We start from the raw sequence: 12,989 nt of genomic DNA on the forward strand, positions 1-12,989 counted from the left end.
CAACAATTATAGCCAATTGACCTTGACCTTGAAGTTTGACCTACTTTTGGAAAACTTTAACCTTGTACTTTCGAATAGTTGGTGCTAAGGCTTTTATACTTCACATATGTAGTCCTTGTGACAAGACCTTACTTTGAATTCCACCAATTATAGCCAAATTGACCTTGACCTTGAAGTTTTACCTAATTTTGAAAAACTTTAACCCTGATCATAACTTCTGAACAGTTGGTATTAGGGCTTTCATATTTCACAGGTATATTCCTCGAGACAAGACCTTACTTTGGGTACCAAGATATTTGATTTGCATTTGAGAACGTTTAACCTTCGCTTTAAGTTCCCATACGGGGGCATCAGTGTTTCACAAACACATCTTGTTTTCTTCAGTAATTTGTTTAGATATACATTTACATGTAATAGCCGTTAAACAGAAAAGAAACTATTAACAAGATATGCCCGACAACTGTCTCATTATTCAATTCTTACCGTAAAATGAAAGTATCTTTGATGATATGTGACTTTTAAATCATGTGAACAGAGTGAATAATGGTAAAATTCACAACCATTCAAATCAAAAACCGAAATAATTCTTATTACTGTTGTTTCGGTTTGTTGATTACAGATTCTGTGATTTTATCTCCTGCTGTGAAACTTCCTAATATGGTAATAAAAACCTGTAAAATAAACACGATTGTACTTAGGTCGGCTGGAAGTCAAATATAATAGAAGGCAGTTGGAAATGTTTAAATTCCAACATTTTAAATCTGCTGGGAAGATAAATTTAAAGATATTTATGATAATAATGTGACATATGATTGTAAAGATAGTAATTGAATGGGTGGGCAAAAGCGAACGACCAATGAATTGAATGTACGCAAAGGTTAAAGCCATGATGCGATTGCGCCATCGGCATCGGGACGATGGCAGGCGTTTTCTGTGAATGTGGTGTCATGGTTGTTTATTTGTAGGGAATAGATGGTCCACTGACTGAAAATTAAATCTATTCCAAGTTAATGGATCACACTGAAAAGGAAAGGTATATTACACTGGCTTAACCTACGCTGGAACAATATTTTCTTTGAAAATACATTGAACTCCAACAATAGCACGGGTAGTGTCCGCGAGACACTAAATTTACCAAGTTATCGACTGTCACGCTCCATCAATGCTTCACCAATGTTTTAATAAATTAAAATTATTTTTTTTTTTAAACCTTTGGGATTTAACTTTGTACCCTTTGCAAAATATTGTACAAAGGTAAAAAGGACATTTTTAGACTTACCCTAACAGGAAATTTCATGACAAAATGAACGATCTATCTCTCGGAAAAAAATGTATCTGACTGTTGCAAACTAAGTATCCTAGAGAATCTAAAGAAGAAGAGTGTTGGACGGTCGGTCTCTGACGCACAAAAGGGCCGAAGATTAAAGAGCTGTGTGCGAAAAGGTCATCAAAAAAGGTCTAGCTTGATTAAAAGAAAAAAAACTCTTTTAAAAAAATGAAATAAATAATTGTCCTTTATTCAACGTATTAAAGCACAATTGTAGCGGCACATCAATGGACATTATTGAATTAAATTTTATAAAGTTTTATTTGATATGTTTGTACAGTTGCAAAATATGAAAATTCATATCAAGGACAAACTATACATGCATATCAAAACAATATCAACACCCTTTTAGAGGGACTGTTCTAAAACACACATTAAGATTTTCATACATGTAGTTGAAAATTTCAAACGTTGGATTTTCTCCATAGATTGTGAATTTAAGACTAATTAATATTTCAAAATTGTGTCAAAGGAAAAGAAATCTAACCGCTATATTTTTAGATATACATGTATACTGTGTTCTTACGTATTTCTGACACCCTTTTATACATTTTGTAAAATAAGATTATAGGGAGAAAATGAGAAGTATTTTTTTTTTTGAATTCTATATTTTAAATGTTAAGAACAGTTTTCTTTATTCTTAGGGAAAAATCCGTCTTCAACCATTCTTATTTAAGTAATAAATGAAAAGAATTCGGTTAGCAATGGGAAAAATATGAAGTTATTATAGGAAATTGTCTCCTCTAATTGATATTTTATACTGACATTTGTAAATATGCAAAATTATGTACTACCAGACACTGGAAATTCAACTTAATATTTCCAGTGATGAAGTAACAATTTATGACTGAAAAATAAAAGAAAAAAATCATTTTTATTTTTCAGTCAAGAAAAAATTCATTTGGTCATTTTTTTAAATATTTTGGTTGAAAAGCACCAATACTTCCTCACGTGTTGTGCAGTATCCGCGCAATGGATGGGAAATTTTAAATCCATGTCTGACCTTGAAACAGCATAAACATGCTTATATGGCTCCTTACAACTCAGAGCCAACTAAACCCTGTAGGGAAGTACTTATGTTCATATTTATGTGACAGTTCCTTATGTTCAAGTATGTCACGGCATATTATGTAACAGCAGTAAAATTTCATTGATGGACTAAACTTATGTTACGCTGTGACACGATTGAACTCTGCTTCAAAATTCACAGATTGAGGTAAATTCCAGTTGAAAGTGTACTCTTTCCATCAAGAGGGGAAGATTTACTTCCGTCACTTCAATGTTTGTCCACAACACCCGGATGTCAAACTATTGGTGAAAATAATCTAATTTACATAATTACATGTATGCAACACATCTTAGTAAAACTATAGGTGACAATATGCAGCACCCCGAAGCCTATTAATTTACTTCGTTACAGGTGCGCAACACAAATGTCAAATCTGTCGGTAAAACCAAATAATTCGTTACGGGTAAACAACATCAACATATCAAAAATATTGATTAAAAAAATCATTTCATGTATAAGTTCCTGCTACTTTGTATTTTTGTATTAATTATTACTTTGAATGAATTAGTATACACCTTAAAATATTGGGGGATAATATTCTTTCTAGTGATGCAATTTTTCATGCATAAGAAAAATTATTTCTATGTTGATGTAGATTAATCGTTAAAATCATTCCTTATGAGCAAGAATTCCTTGTAACAAGTTCCTTTTTAGCAATTTTATGGTAAAGAGACACGCAAGTTTTTTTTCGGATTTTAATACTAATTTTTATAGACAAATAAATAAATTAATAATCAGATGAAAATAAATCATTTAGTAATATTCGAATAAAAAGGGAAACGATATATAAACTAGAAAAGTCAAAAGAATGCTAAGTTGGTATTTCGCATCAATGATTAACAGGATAATGATGAATTTCACCATAATTATTTATAGATTCATATATATCACCATAATTTGCTAATTGTAGAATGAGCCATCCTACTTTTTAAACATTCCAAACAAGTCTTAATGACGTTTTGTATATTTTTCACATGCATTCACATCAATGTCTTGAGTGACTAATCCCCTTTAACCCGTTTTACTCCGTAAAATTATACATGTTTACTCTAGAAAATTTACAAGGGCAAGACAAGTCAGTCTGCAAAGAAATTTTATAAAATTTAACCCGAAAGAAGATCTCGCAAATTCTTTACAACTGTTGAAAAAGTATTATTCTCACAAAGCTCAAGAGATCAAAAAGGTGCGAAGTTTATAAAGCTTTGCCTTTTGGCCGAGAGAACGGTCAATAAACGTAATCCTTTTGGATAAAAACAGACACATAAAGACCCCCAATATCCCTACAATCCTCAACAGTTCACCTGATACTCTGCATTGTCTTTGTTCCGTCAAAGTTAAGATGCTTACATGCAAAAAATATTTTTTATAAATGATTTCCTGTCTGATAGAATAAAGAAAGGCTCAGATTGGAATTCCTATCGTCAGAAGGTCAAAATAAGGAATCTAAAGACTTCAAATACTTAACCTACGGGTAACACAGAAGCTGCTGAGGTATTTAATGATTCGCTGAATTGGTAATTCAACGAAATGTTCAATCATAGACTTTGAGACTATTGTCGATATACTTATACGACGCAAAAATTGCAAAAAATCCATTAATATTCTGTAACAAAACCATGACGCTTAACTATATTGTATATAGCATAATGGCCCATTCCACAGTCGAATAAAATTATGTATGTATTAATTTAACATGCCTCATCACCGCCCGCCGCTCCGTGACGAAAGGTATGATAATTCTTACTTAAATGCAATTGAAAAACAATTTCAGACATTTTCTGTGCCGTAGAAAAACCTACAATTTTGGAATAAATATAATCATTCACCGAATTTCATTTACCGTGAAAATATATAAAAATTTTATGCACTTGATATTTACGTCTATGATGAACATAGTATAGTAGATAATTAACAATCAACGTCGATTACGTCCAGGTGTTAATGAAATGTCGCCTTACCTGAGCTGAGAATGTCGAGTTCATCATTCTTAGTCCTGATGATTAGCAGAAAATATCTACTCGTCTTCGCTGTTTATGAGGTGGCACAAAAATAAAGTCCAGGTGCGACACAAAAAAGGATTCGCGACTGCTACTTAATGGCCCTAGGTATTTCACAGCGGTTCTCCGGATAGTGAGGGGAAGACTGTATATATATATATACATAAAATCTGATTCTGAATAAAACGGGCAAAGGGCCCCAGCGCAGTACCTACATTAAACACCAAGCGTGGTGACTGACAACTTTCACGGGGAACACAGTGACACTGTAACATGACTGATGTTTTTTTTTTTGTTTTACTATGCACTTAAAACCTTGTTGTCAGACTGGTCTATAAACTATTTTGTGTGTACCAGATGTTTTGTTTTGTTTTTTTTAATAAGGTGAATCGTAAATAAAATAGGTGTATGGTCTAATTTTAAACGTTATTGACTAGTTTTTGGCGTTTAACAATGATTGATAATTTTACATATTCTATGATGTAGTAAAAATCAAACATAATCTTAGAAATCCGGGGTTGAGGGAAAATAATTGTGATTGCGATAATTATGAGGGATAATAATGATTCCAGTGAACCCAATTTAGGGTATGGAAAACATTATTTTCTAGAATTCATGAATCTCCCCAGCCCCCCCCCCCCCCGCCACTCACTCAGCCCCTTTCAACAAAGATACGCTTAAAATGAGATGTCAACTTTTCTAGATGAGAGTTGCTTTAAATTATCTGTAAATAATACATTTTCTCATTCAAGAGTTGTTAATGACTTATAAAATGACTTTTTTCTCGGACGGAATTAAATTCTATTCAGACAAGGGCGATGAGTGATTTATCTCTAAAACGCAATTTTGTATTTTTTTTTTTTTTAGATTTCTGATGGACCAAAAATTAAATTCATGAATAAAAAGGCAATTATTGATATTTCATTGTAGATACATATCTTTTTTTCATCAAATGTTTTATACAAAATATATTTAAAAAGTTTAAAGAACTTTACAGGCATGTGATTTTGCATACAATAGATCAAATTTATCAGAAATAAGCAATAGTATTTCATTAACCTTTAGCTATAAAAAATAAGATGGGAGAAAACCTATGAAACCAGTATAGCGTAACATACAAGTCTGAAGAGGAACACTGACAAAAACTTTGTATTTTTAGGGACAAAGAGCTCAGACACGGAAATGAGAGCCAGCTCTGTACAGGACTGTAAGAATACATACAGAATGATCTAAGTATGTTATCTATTTGATCAAATTAGCACATTCTTATTCATTTTTCATAAATTCGAAGTAAAATTAGTTAGTAAAAAAACAATGCGTTTACATCCGGTCAAATATCATTGTCAAAGTATTCGCGACAATTAATTTTCGTCCAAGAGGTACTATCACTCATCGGAAAAATGCCTCTCATTTAAATAAAAGTTTGTTTTATGTCATTTTATGCATAAGTATCAGAAAAAATATTTTGTATAAGAATCTCAGGTAGTCTAACTTGATCTGTGTAATTTCAGAAGTTTAAGGTGTCTAAATTTTTCTGAAAATTAAATTATGAATACTGTGGAAATTTAGAATATTGTTCTTATGAACCGCCCTTCTGTGGCCTGTTTGTATAAGCTGCGAATAAAAATCAATGCTAGTTTTGAATCAGACACCACCTGCAGTTCGTAAAATCATTTTTCTCTTCACTTTGTTCACATACATGTATATTTTTGACAAGTTAAAGGTCAAATTTGGCCCAAACTGAACTCTGTCCTTAAAAAAAAGATTGTTCTTGATAAAAAAAAAAGTAAGTTATTTGAAATAACAATTTGAATTTCAAGGACACGAAAGTACACACCTACGTACTCAGTAATCTGAATGTAACCGAAAACTTTTATTGTACTTTTATCCACTTTCAAGTTACAGGCAGCTTCTTGGACATAAGGTCCTTGCATATCAGAAAGTTTTGAGACTGCTAATCATACTTTATACTGTCACTGATCATTACATTTTTCACATTTCGTTAACAACATTCACATACATTCTATTGTCCCTGCTTTGACAAATTACCCCTTTCATGTTTAAAAAAAGTCGATTTACATGTATTTGATAAAATGGAAAAAGATTTTATGTTGAATGGTCAAAAAACATTCTGGCATCAATAATATTTTCATCAGACCCAAATCTCACATCGTCCCTTTTTCAACCATTAATATCGCTTATTAAATGCAGGTCATCTTCATCAACATCTTTAAAGAAAAAAGCAAAGAAAATGATCAGTGATTGATCTCAAAAGAAACCAACAAATAATACAAATCTGTGAACAGGGCATAAAACATGGACTCCCGGAAATTCAAGAGGTGGGATCAGGTGCCTAGAAAGAGTAAGCATCCCCTGTCGACCAGTCACACTCGCTGAGCCATGTATATATATTGATCAGGTATACGGAATATTCCGTCGTCAAATTAAGTATAAAATCAAAGGCTTAATAATTGGTATGAAATATTTCAGTCAAAATACGACCCAATGATAGGTTTATATTTGATGATAAAGACACTATAGATTTTACGAAAGGCTGAATTTCAACGATTTGATGAAATTCCTGTAACATCATCTTATCCGTCAGTAGCCTGCCTCGGTTGAAAAATCGAACTCAGGGTATGCTCTTGAGTACATAATAAGTTGGGAGACATAAACACAATATGCAGGTGATAGCAGAATATTACTACGTAAATAAGTAAAGTTAACGATGGAAATGCTCGTCATCTCGTTTGAGATATAATTTAGTTGTTAATTGGCCCTTATCGTTTATAGTCAGTAAAACATCCAAATATGAAATACGTGTTGCAGACTTTATAGTATTTTTTACTTCGAGTTCACTCGGATATATCGAGTTAACATATGAATGGAAGTAACCATTGTTAATTGATAAATATATGATATGTCTGAATGTCGAATTGAAGACCCAACAATGTCTTCCACCTCTCATGTAGAAATTTTTGTATAAATTCTGCTTCATAGGAATATAAAGACAGGTTGACTAATATAACTAAAGTAAGACAGCGGCTCCTTCTATCTTGAACTTTCTCTTTATTGACATGTCTTCCTGTTTCTATATATCTAGTTACTCTTTTATAAAACAAGTCTACTCATTTCTCTAGTGTCTCCTTATTAAATGTCTACCTATTTCTCTACAGTGACTCCTTATTAGATGTCTACCTATTTCTCTACAATGTCTCATTATTAATTGTCTACCTATTTCTCTACAGTGTCTCCTAAATAAATGTCTACCTATTTCTCTACAGTGTCTCCTTATTAAATGTCTACCTATTTCTCTACAGTGTCTCCTTATTAGATGTCTACCTATTTCTCTACAGTGTCTCCTTATTAAATGTCTACCACCCCCCCCCCCCCGGGTTTCGTTATTGTCTATCTATTTCTCTACAGTGTCTCCTTATTAAATGTCTACCGCCCCCCCCCCCCCCCCCGGGTTTCGTTATTGTCTATCTATTTCTCTACAGTGTCTCCTTATTAAATACCCCCCCCCCCTATTTCTCTACAGGTGTCCTTTATTGAACATGTCTAGTTATTTAAAAAACAGTGTCTCCTTAATTGTACATGTCTAGTTATTTTATATACAATGTCTCCTTTACTAAACACGTCTCCCTATATCGATACAGTTTGTCCTTTAAATAAAATGTGTATCTATTTCTATAAAGTGTCTCCTTCTTTAAACATGTCTAATATTTTTACACGGTATTTCCTTACTGAACATCTCTACGTTTTTTTATACTGTGTCTATCTATTTCTAAAGAGTGTTCCCTTTGTTGAATACATCCACATATTTTTATACAGCGCCTTCTTTATTGAACAAGTTTACATATTTTTAATGCAGAGTCTCTTTAATTGTACGTCTATCTACTTATCTTCTGTGTTTCCTTTACTGAGCAGGTCATATTATACAGTGTCTACTTTATTAAACAAGTCTACCTATATCTATCCAGTGTGTCTTTTATATTGGACAAGTCTACCTATTTTTTATGCCCCCGTATCGAAGATTCAGGGGTATATAGTTTTTGCCCTGTCCGTCCGTCTGTCTGTCTGTTTGTTTGTCCGCAAAAACTTTAACCTTGCCCATAACTTTTGATTGGTTGGAGCTATGGCTTTCATATTTCACATGTGTATTTTTTGTGACAAGACCTTTCTTTGGGTACCACCATATTTGACCGTTTACATTGACCTTGGAGTTTGACCCAGTTTTGCAAAATTTTACCAAACTTTACCCTTGGCCATAACTTTTGAACAATTGGTGCTAGGGCTTTCATACTTCACATGTGTAATCCATGTGACAAGACCTTCCTTTGGATACCAACAACTTTGACCCTTTGACCTTGACCTTGGAGGTTGACCTACTTTTGAAAAAACATTACCCTTGGCCATAACTTTTTAACGGTTGGTGCTAGAGCTTTCATACTTCACATATGTAATTCTTGTGACAAGACCTTTCTTTGGATACCAACAACTTTGACCCTTTGACCTTGACCTAGGAGTTTGACCTACTTTTGGAAAACTTTAACCTTGGCCATAACTTTTGAACGATTGGTGCTTCGGTTTTCATGTTTCACCTTATTTTTATTATTATCAGTGTTTCACAAACACATCTTGTTTTTATGTGTTTCTGTTATTTAACATGCATTTCTGTACATTGTCTTCTTTACAGAACATGTCTAGTTATTTCAATACCGTGTCTTCTTTCTTGTACGTTTATCTATTTGTATGCAGTGTTCCTTATCTTATTGATCACGTCTAGCTATTTCTATACGGTGTCTTTTTTATTGAACATTTCTACACATTCCTATATATAATCTCCTTTATTGTGCAATGTACCTATTTCTATGGAATGTCTCCATTATTAAACAAGTTTCCTATATTTTTACAGTGTCTTTCATTGAAAAGGTTCACCTATTTATATACATTGTGTCTCCTTCATGAACAAGTCTACCTATTTATATACATTGTGTCTCCTTTATGAACAAGTCTACCTATTTATATACATTGTGTCTCCTTTATGAACAAGTCTACCTATTTATATACATTGTGTCTCCTTCATGAACAAGTCTACCTATATATATACATTGTGTCTCCTTTATGAACAAGTCTACCTATTTATATACATTGTGTCTCCTTTATGAACAAGTCTACCTATTTATATACATTGTGTCTCCTTTATGAACAAGTCTATCTATTTATATACATTGTGTCTCATTTATGAACAAGTCTATCTATTAATATATACATTGTGTCTCCTTTATGAACAAGTCTACCTATTTATATACATTGTGTCTCCTTTATGAACAAGTCTACCTATTTATATACATTGTGTCTCCTTTATGAACAAGTCTACCAATTTATATACATTAAGTCTCCTTTGTTGAATAAGTTTACTTTTTTATAAATATTGCATCTCCTCTTTTGACTCCCCCCTTTTTAAAAATATTTTTTCTGTACTTCATTCATGAAACATGCGTAGTTTTTTCCACAGTGTCTCCTCAATTATGAAAGGTTGTTGAAATCTCTGTAACTTCAACTTATTTGTCAGTAGCCTGTCTCGGTTGATAGTACTCAGGGCATGCTCTTACGTATCGAATAAGATATAAGACTTTAGCAGCAATATGCAGGTTATAGTGGAATATTACTACATAAAAAGAATAGTTGACGAAGAAAAAGTTGAATACAATTTAGTTGTTAGTCGGCCATTATCGTACACCTATGGAACAAACTACCACAACAAATCAGACTTCCTTAGTCTCTACAAGATTTTGAAAGATAGAAAATTACATTTTTAGCAGTCGAACAAATATATTAGCAAATATTTCAATCTTTTTAGAGAAATAATATTTCATTTTACAATGTAAAATACTTGTGTTTATGATTGTTTCTTATTTATATGTAATTATTATCAGACAAAGACAAACTCTGTATACATACTTCTGAGACTGTAATCATAAGGACTGCAACATGTTGATTTGTATATTTGTATATTATAGATATATACATATATGCATATATACTTAATATCTGGAAGGTCCTGGGGAAGAATAGCGCATCCACTAACTAGGTGACTTTCTTTAAAATAAGTATTATTATTATTATTTTTATTTTCGTCTATACATGTATATAATCAGAAAAAAAAACATCAAAATATATATGAAACAGATGTGGCAGACCCCGCGATGTCTTTTATTTAATTTCGAGTTCACTGGGATATACAGAGTAGACATATGAATGTAAGTAACTATTGTTAATTGATAAAAAGTCGTCGATATATCTAAATGTCATTTGAAGGCCATAGCAAGATTTTTTTATCTTCTCGTGTTGAAGTTTTTGAACAAATTATGCTTCTTAAGAATACAAAATCAGGTCGACTAATAAAGGAGCAAAATAAATGAATATCGCAATTTCTAACAAATTGTTGGAAGACCTGGCCTCTAAAGACTACATAGGTGTTGTCAATGAGGAACTCCAGCATCCTTTTAATATCAACCTCAGAATACTAGTACTTGTGTGTAGAATCAGATGAAAAGGGGAATATAGCGAACCGTGATCGATCTCAAAAAATCTATAATGAAATATATGGAGATAACGAACAGTATTCAAACTCAAAAGTCCATTAAACAATACAAAATAGGAGCAGAGCAAACACGAACCTCCAAAACATCAGAGGTGGGATCAGGTGCCATGGAGGAGTGAGCATCCCCTGCCGACCGGTCAAATCCGCCGTGTGCTCCTTCTCATGATCGAGAAATAACGGGAAAATCCGTCGACAATTCGGTGTGTAAATAATGGCCTTACAATTAGTATGAAAAACGTCAGTCAGCATTTGACTCAATGATAAATTGTATTTGCTGACAAGGTCATTGTATCGACCATAGAACTTACGAAATGATGACTTTAAACGAGACTGCAGATATTCTTGTTTCATCAACTTGTTTGTCAATAATTTACTTCGTTTTAGAAATTGTACATAGTAGAGCATGCTCTTGCGTATCGAATCAACTGAGAGATGTAAACCCCGTATGCAGGTGATGAAGGTATATTGCTGCATAAGTAAGGGAAGTTGACGATTGAAAAGTTAAAGTCATCAAGTTTATCATAAAGCTTGGTTGTTAGATTACCATTAACGTCTTTTTCAAGTAAAATATCCAAATATGAAACAGATGTGTCAGACTCTGTGGTATCTTTTATCTCAAGCTCACCGGGATATATCGTATCGACATAAGAATGGAAATAACCATTGTTAATTGACAATACGTCGTCGATATATCTAAATATATCTAAATATCTAAAATCTAAATATCTAAAATATCTAAATATATATAAACAATACAGTTCTGTGAAGAGGACATAAACACGGAAACCTCTAGAAATTCCAGAGGTGGGATCAGGTGCCTAGGAGGAGAAAACCGGTCACACCTGTCATGAGCCCTATGTACTGATCGGGTAGACGGAAAATTCCGTAATCATATTCAGTATAAAACAAAGGCCTAACAATTGGTATGAAACAAGTCAGCCAAAATACGACCCAGTGATAGGTTATATTTGCAAACAAAGTCATTATAACGACCATTGAGTGTACGAAATGCCTCCTATATTGAATAAGTTTAGCTATTTTTCCAATCTCATTTATTTCCACTCATCTGTCTAGTTCTGTGTACATAGGGTGTCCCCTTTATTAAACATGTCTACATATTTCTCTATAGCGTATCCTTTATTGGACATGTCTACTTATTTCAGTATACATAGTGTGTCCCTTTTATTAAACATGTCTACATTTTTCTCTACAGCGTATCCTTTATTGGACATGTCTACTTATTTCTGTATACATAGTATGTCCCCTTTATTAAACATATGTCTACATATTTCTCTACAGCGTATCCTTTATTGAACATGTCTACTTATTTCTGTATACATAGTATGTCCCCTTTATTAAACATGTCTACATATTTCTCTATAGCGTATCCTTTATTGGACATGTCTACTTATTTCTGTATACATAGTATGTCCCCTTTATTAAACATGTCTACATATTTCTCTACAGCGTATCCTTTATTGAACATGTCTACTTATTTCTGTATACATAGTATGTCCTCTTTATTAAACATGTCTACATATTTCTCTATAGCGTTTCCTAGTACGTACTGGTCCCTGCTGACAAGCAGGTAACAACATTGTCTTTGTTTGTAAGGCTCATTATATTAAATGTATTTTAGAGGAACTTGGATTTAATTCTACTAGTGGTAATCCAACTTATACTCATAGTTCCCTTTCTAAGGAAGAAATTCTTCAAAATCATATGTCAGTTTTGAATATTTTTAATATTCCAAACGACCAAAATGAATTTGAATCACCATATTTATATTGGATTCCGAAACTTCATAAAAATCCTTACAAACAAAGATACATAGCGGGTTCCAGTAAATGTTCAACCAAGCCTCTATCTATTCTCCTCACTAAGATATTAACAATAGTGAAGGAGAAACTTCAAGAGTACTGTGCAACAATATATTCGAGAAGTGGTGTAAATCAGATGTGGATACTTAAAAATTCCAAGGAACTT

General features: G+C 32.8%; 1 protein-coding gene across 2 annotated transcripts in view; it reads right to left on the reverse strand.

Moving 5' to 3' along the window:
• LOC133197686 (collagen alpha-1(XII) chain-like) overlaps positions 1-4,568 on the reverse strand; it is a 45,058-nt gene extending 40,490 nt beyond the window's left edge. For both annotated transcript variants that reach the window (XM_061333823.1, XM_061333824.1), the window contains exon 1: positions 4,355-4,568. In XM_061333823.1, the coding sequence (XP_061189807.1) occupies positions 4,355-4,381 (27 nt within the window). In that variant the 5' untranslated portion in view covers positions 4,382-4,568. The remainder of the gene's footprint in view (positions 1-4,354) is intronic.
• Between the last annotated feature and the right edge of the window lie 8,421 nt (positions 4,569-12,989).

The sequence above is a fragment of the Saccostrea echinata genome, unplaced genomic scaffold (assembly GCF_033153115.1).
Source record: "Saccostrea echinata isolate AGI-Se365-2 ecotype Australia unplaced genomic scaffold, CSIRO_AGI_Sech_v1 ptg000030l, whole genome shotgun sequence".
Taxonomy (NCBI): Eukaryota; Metazoa; Mollusca; class Bivalvia; order Ostreida; family Ostreidae; genus Saccostrea; species Saccostrea echinata.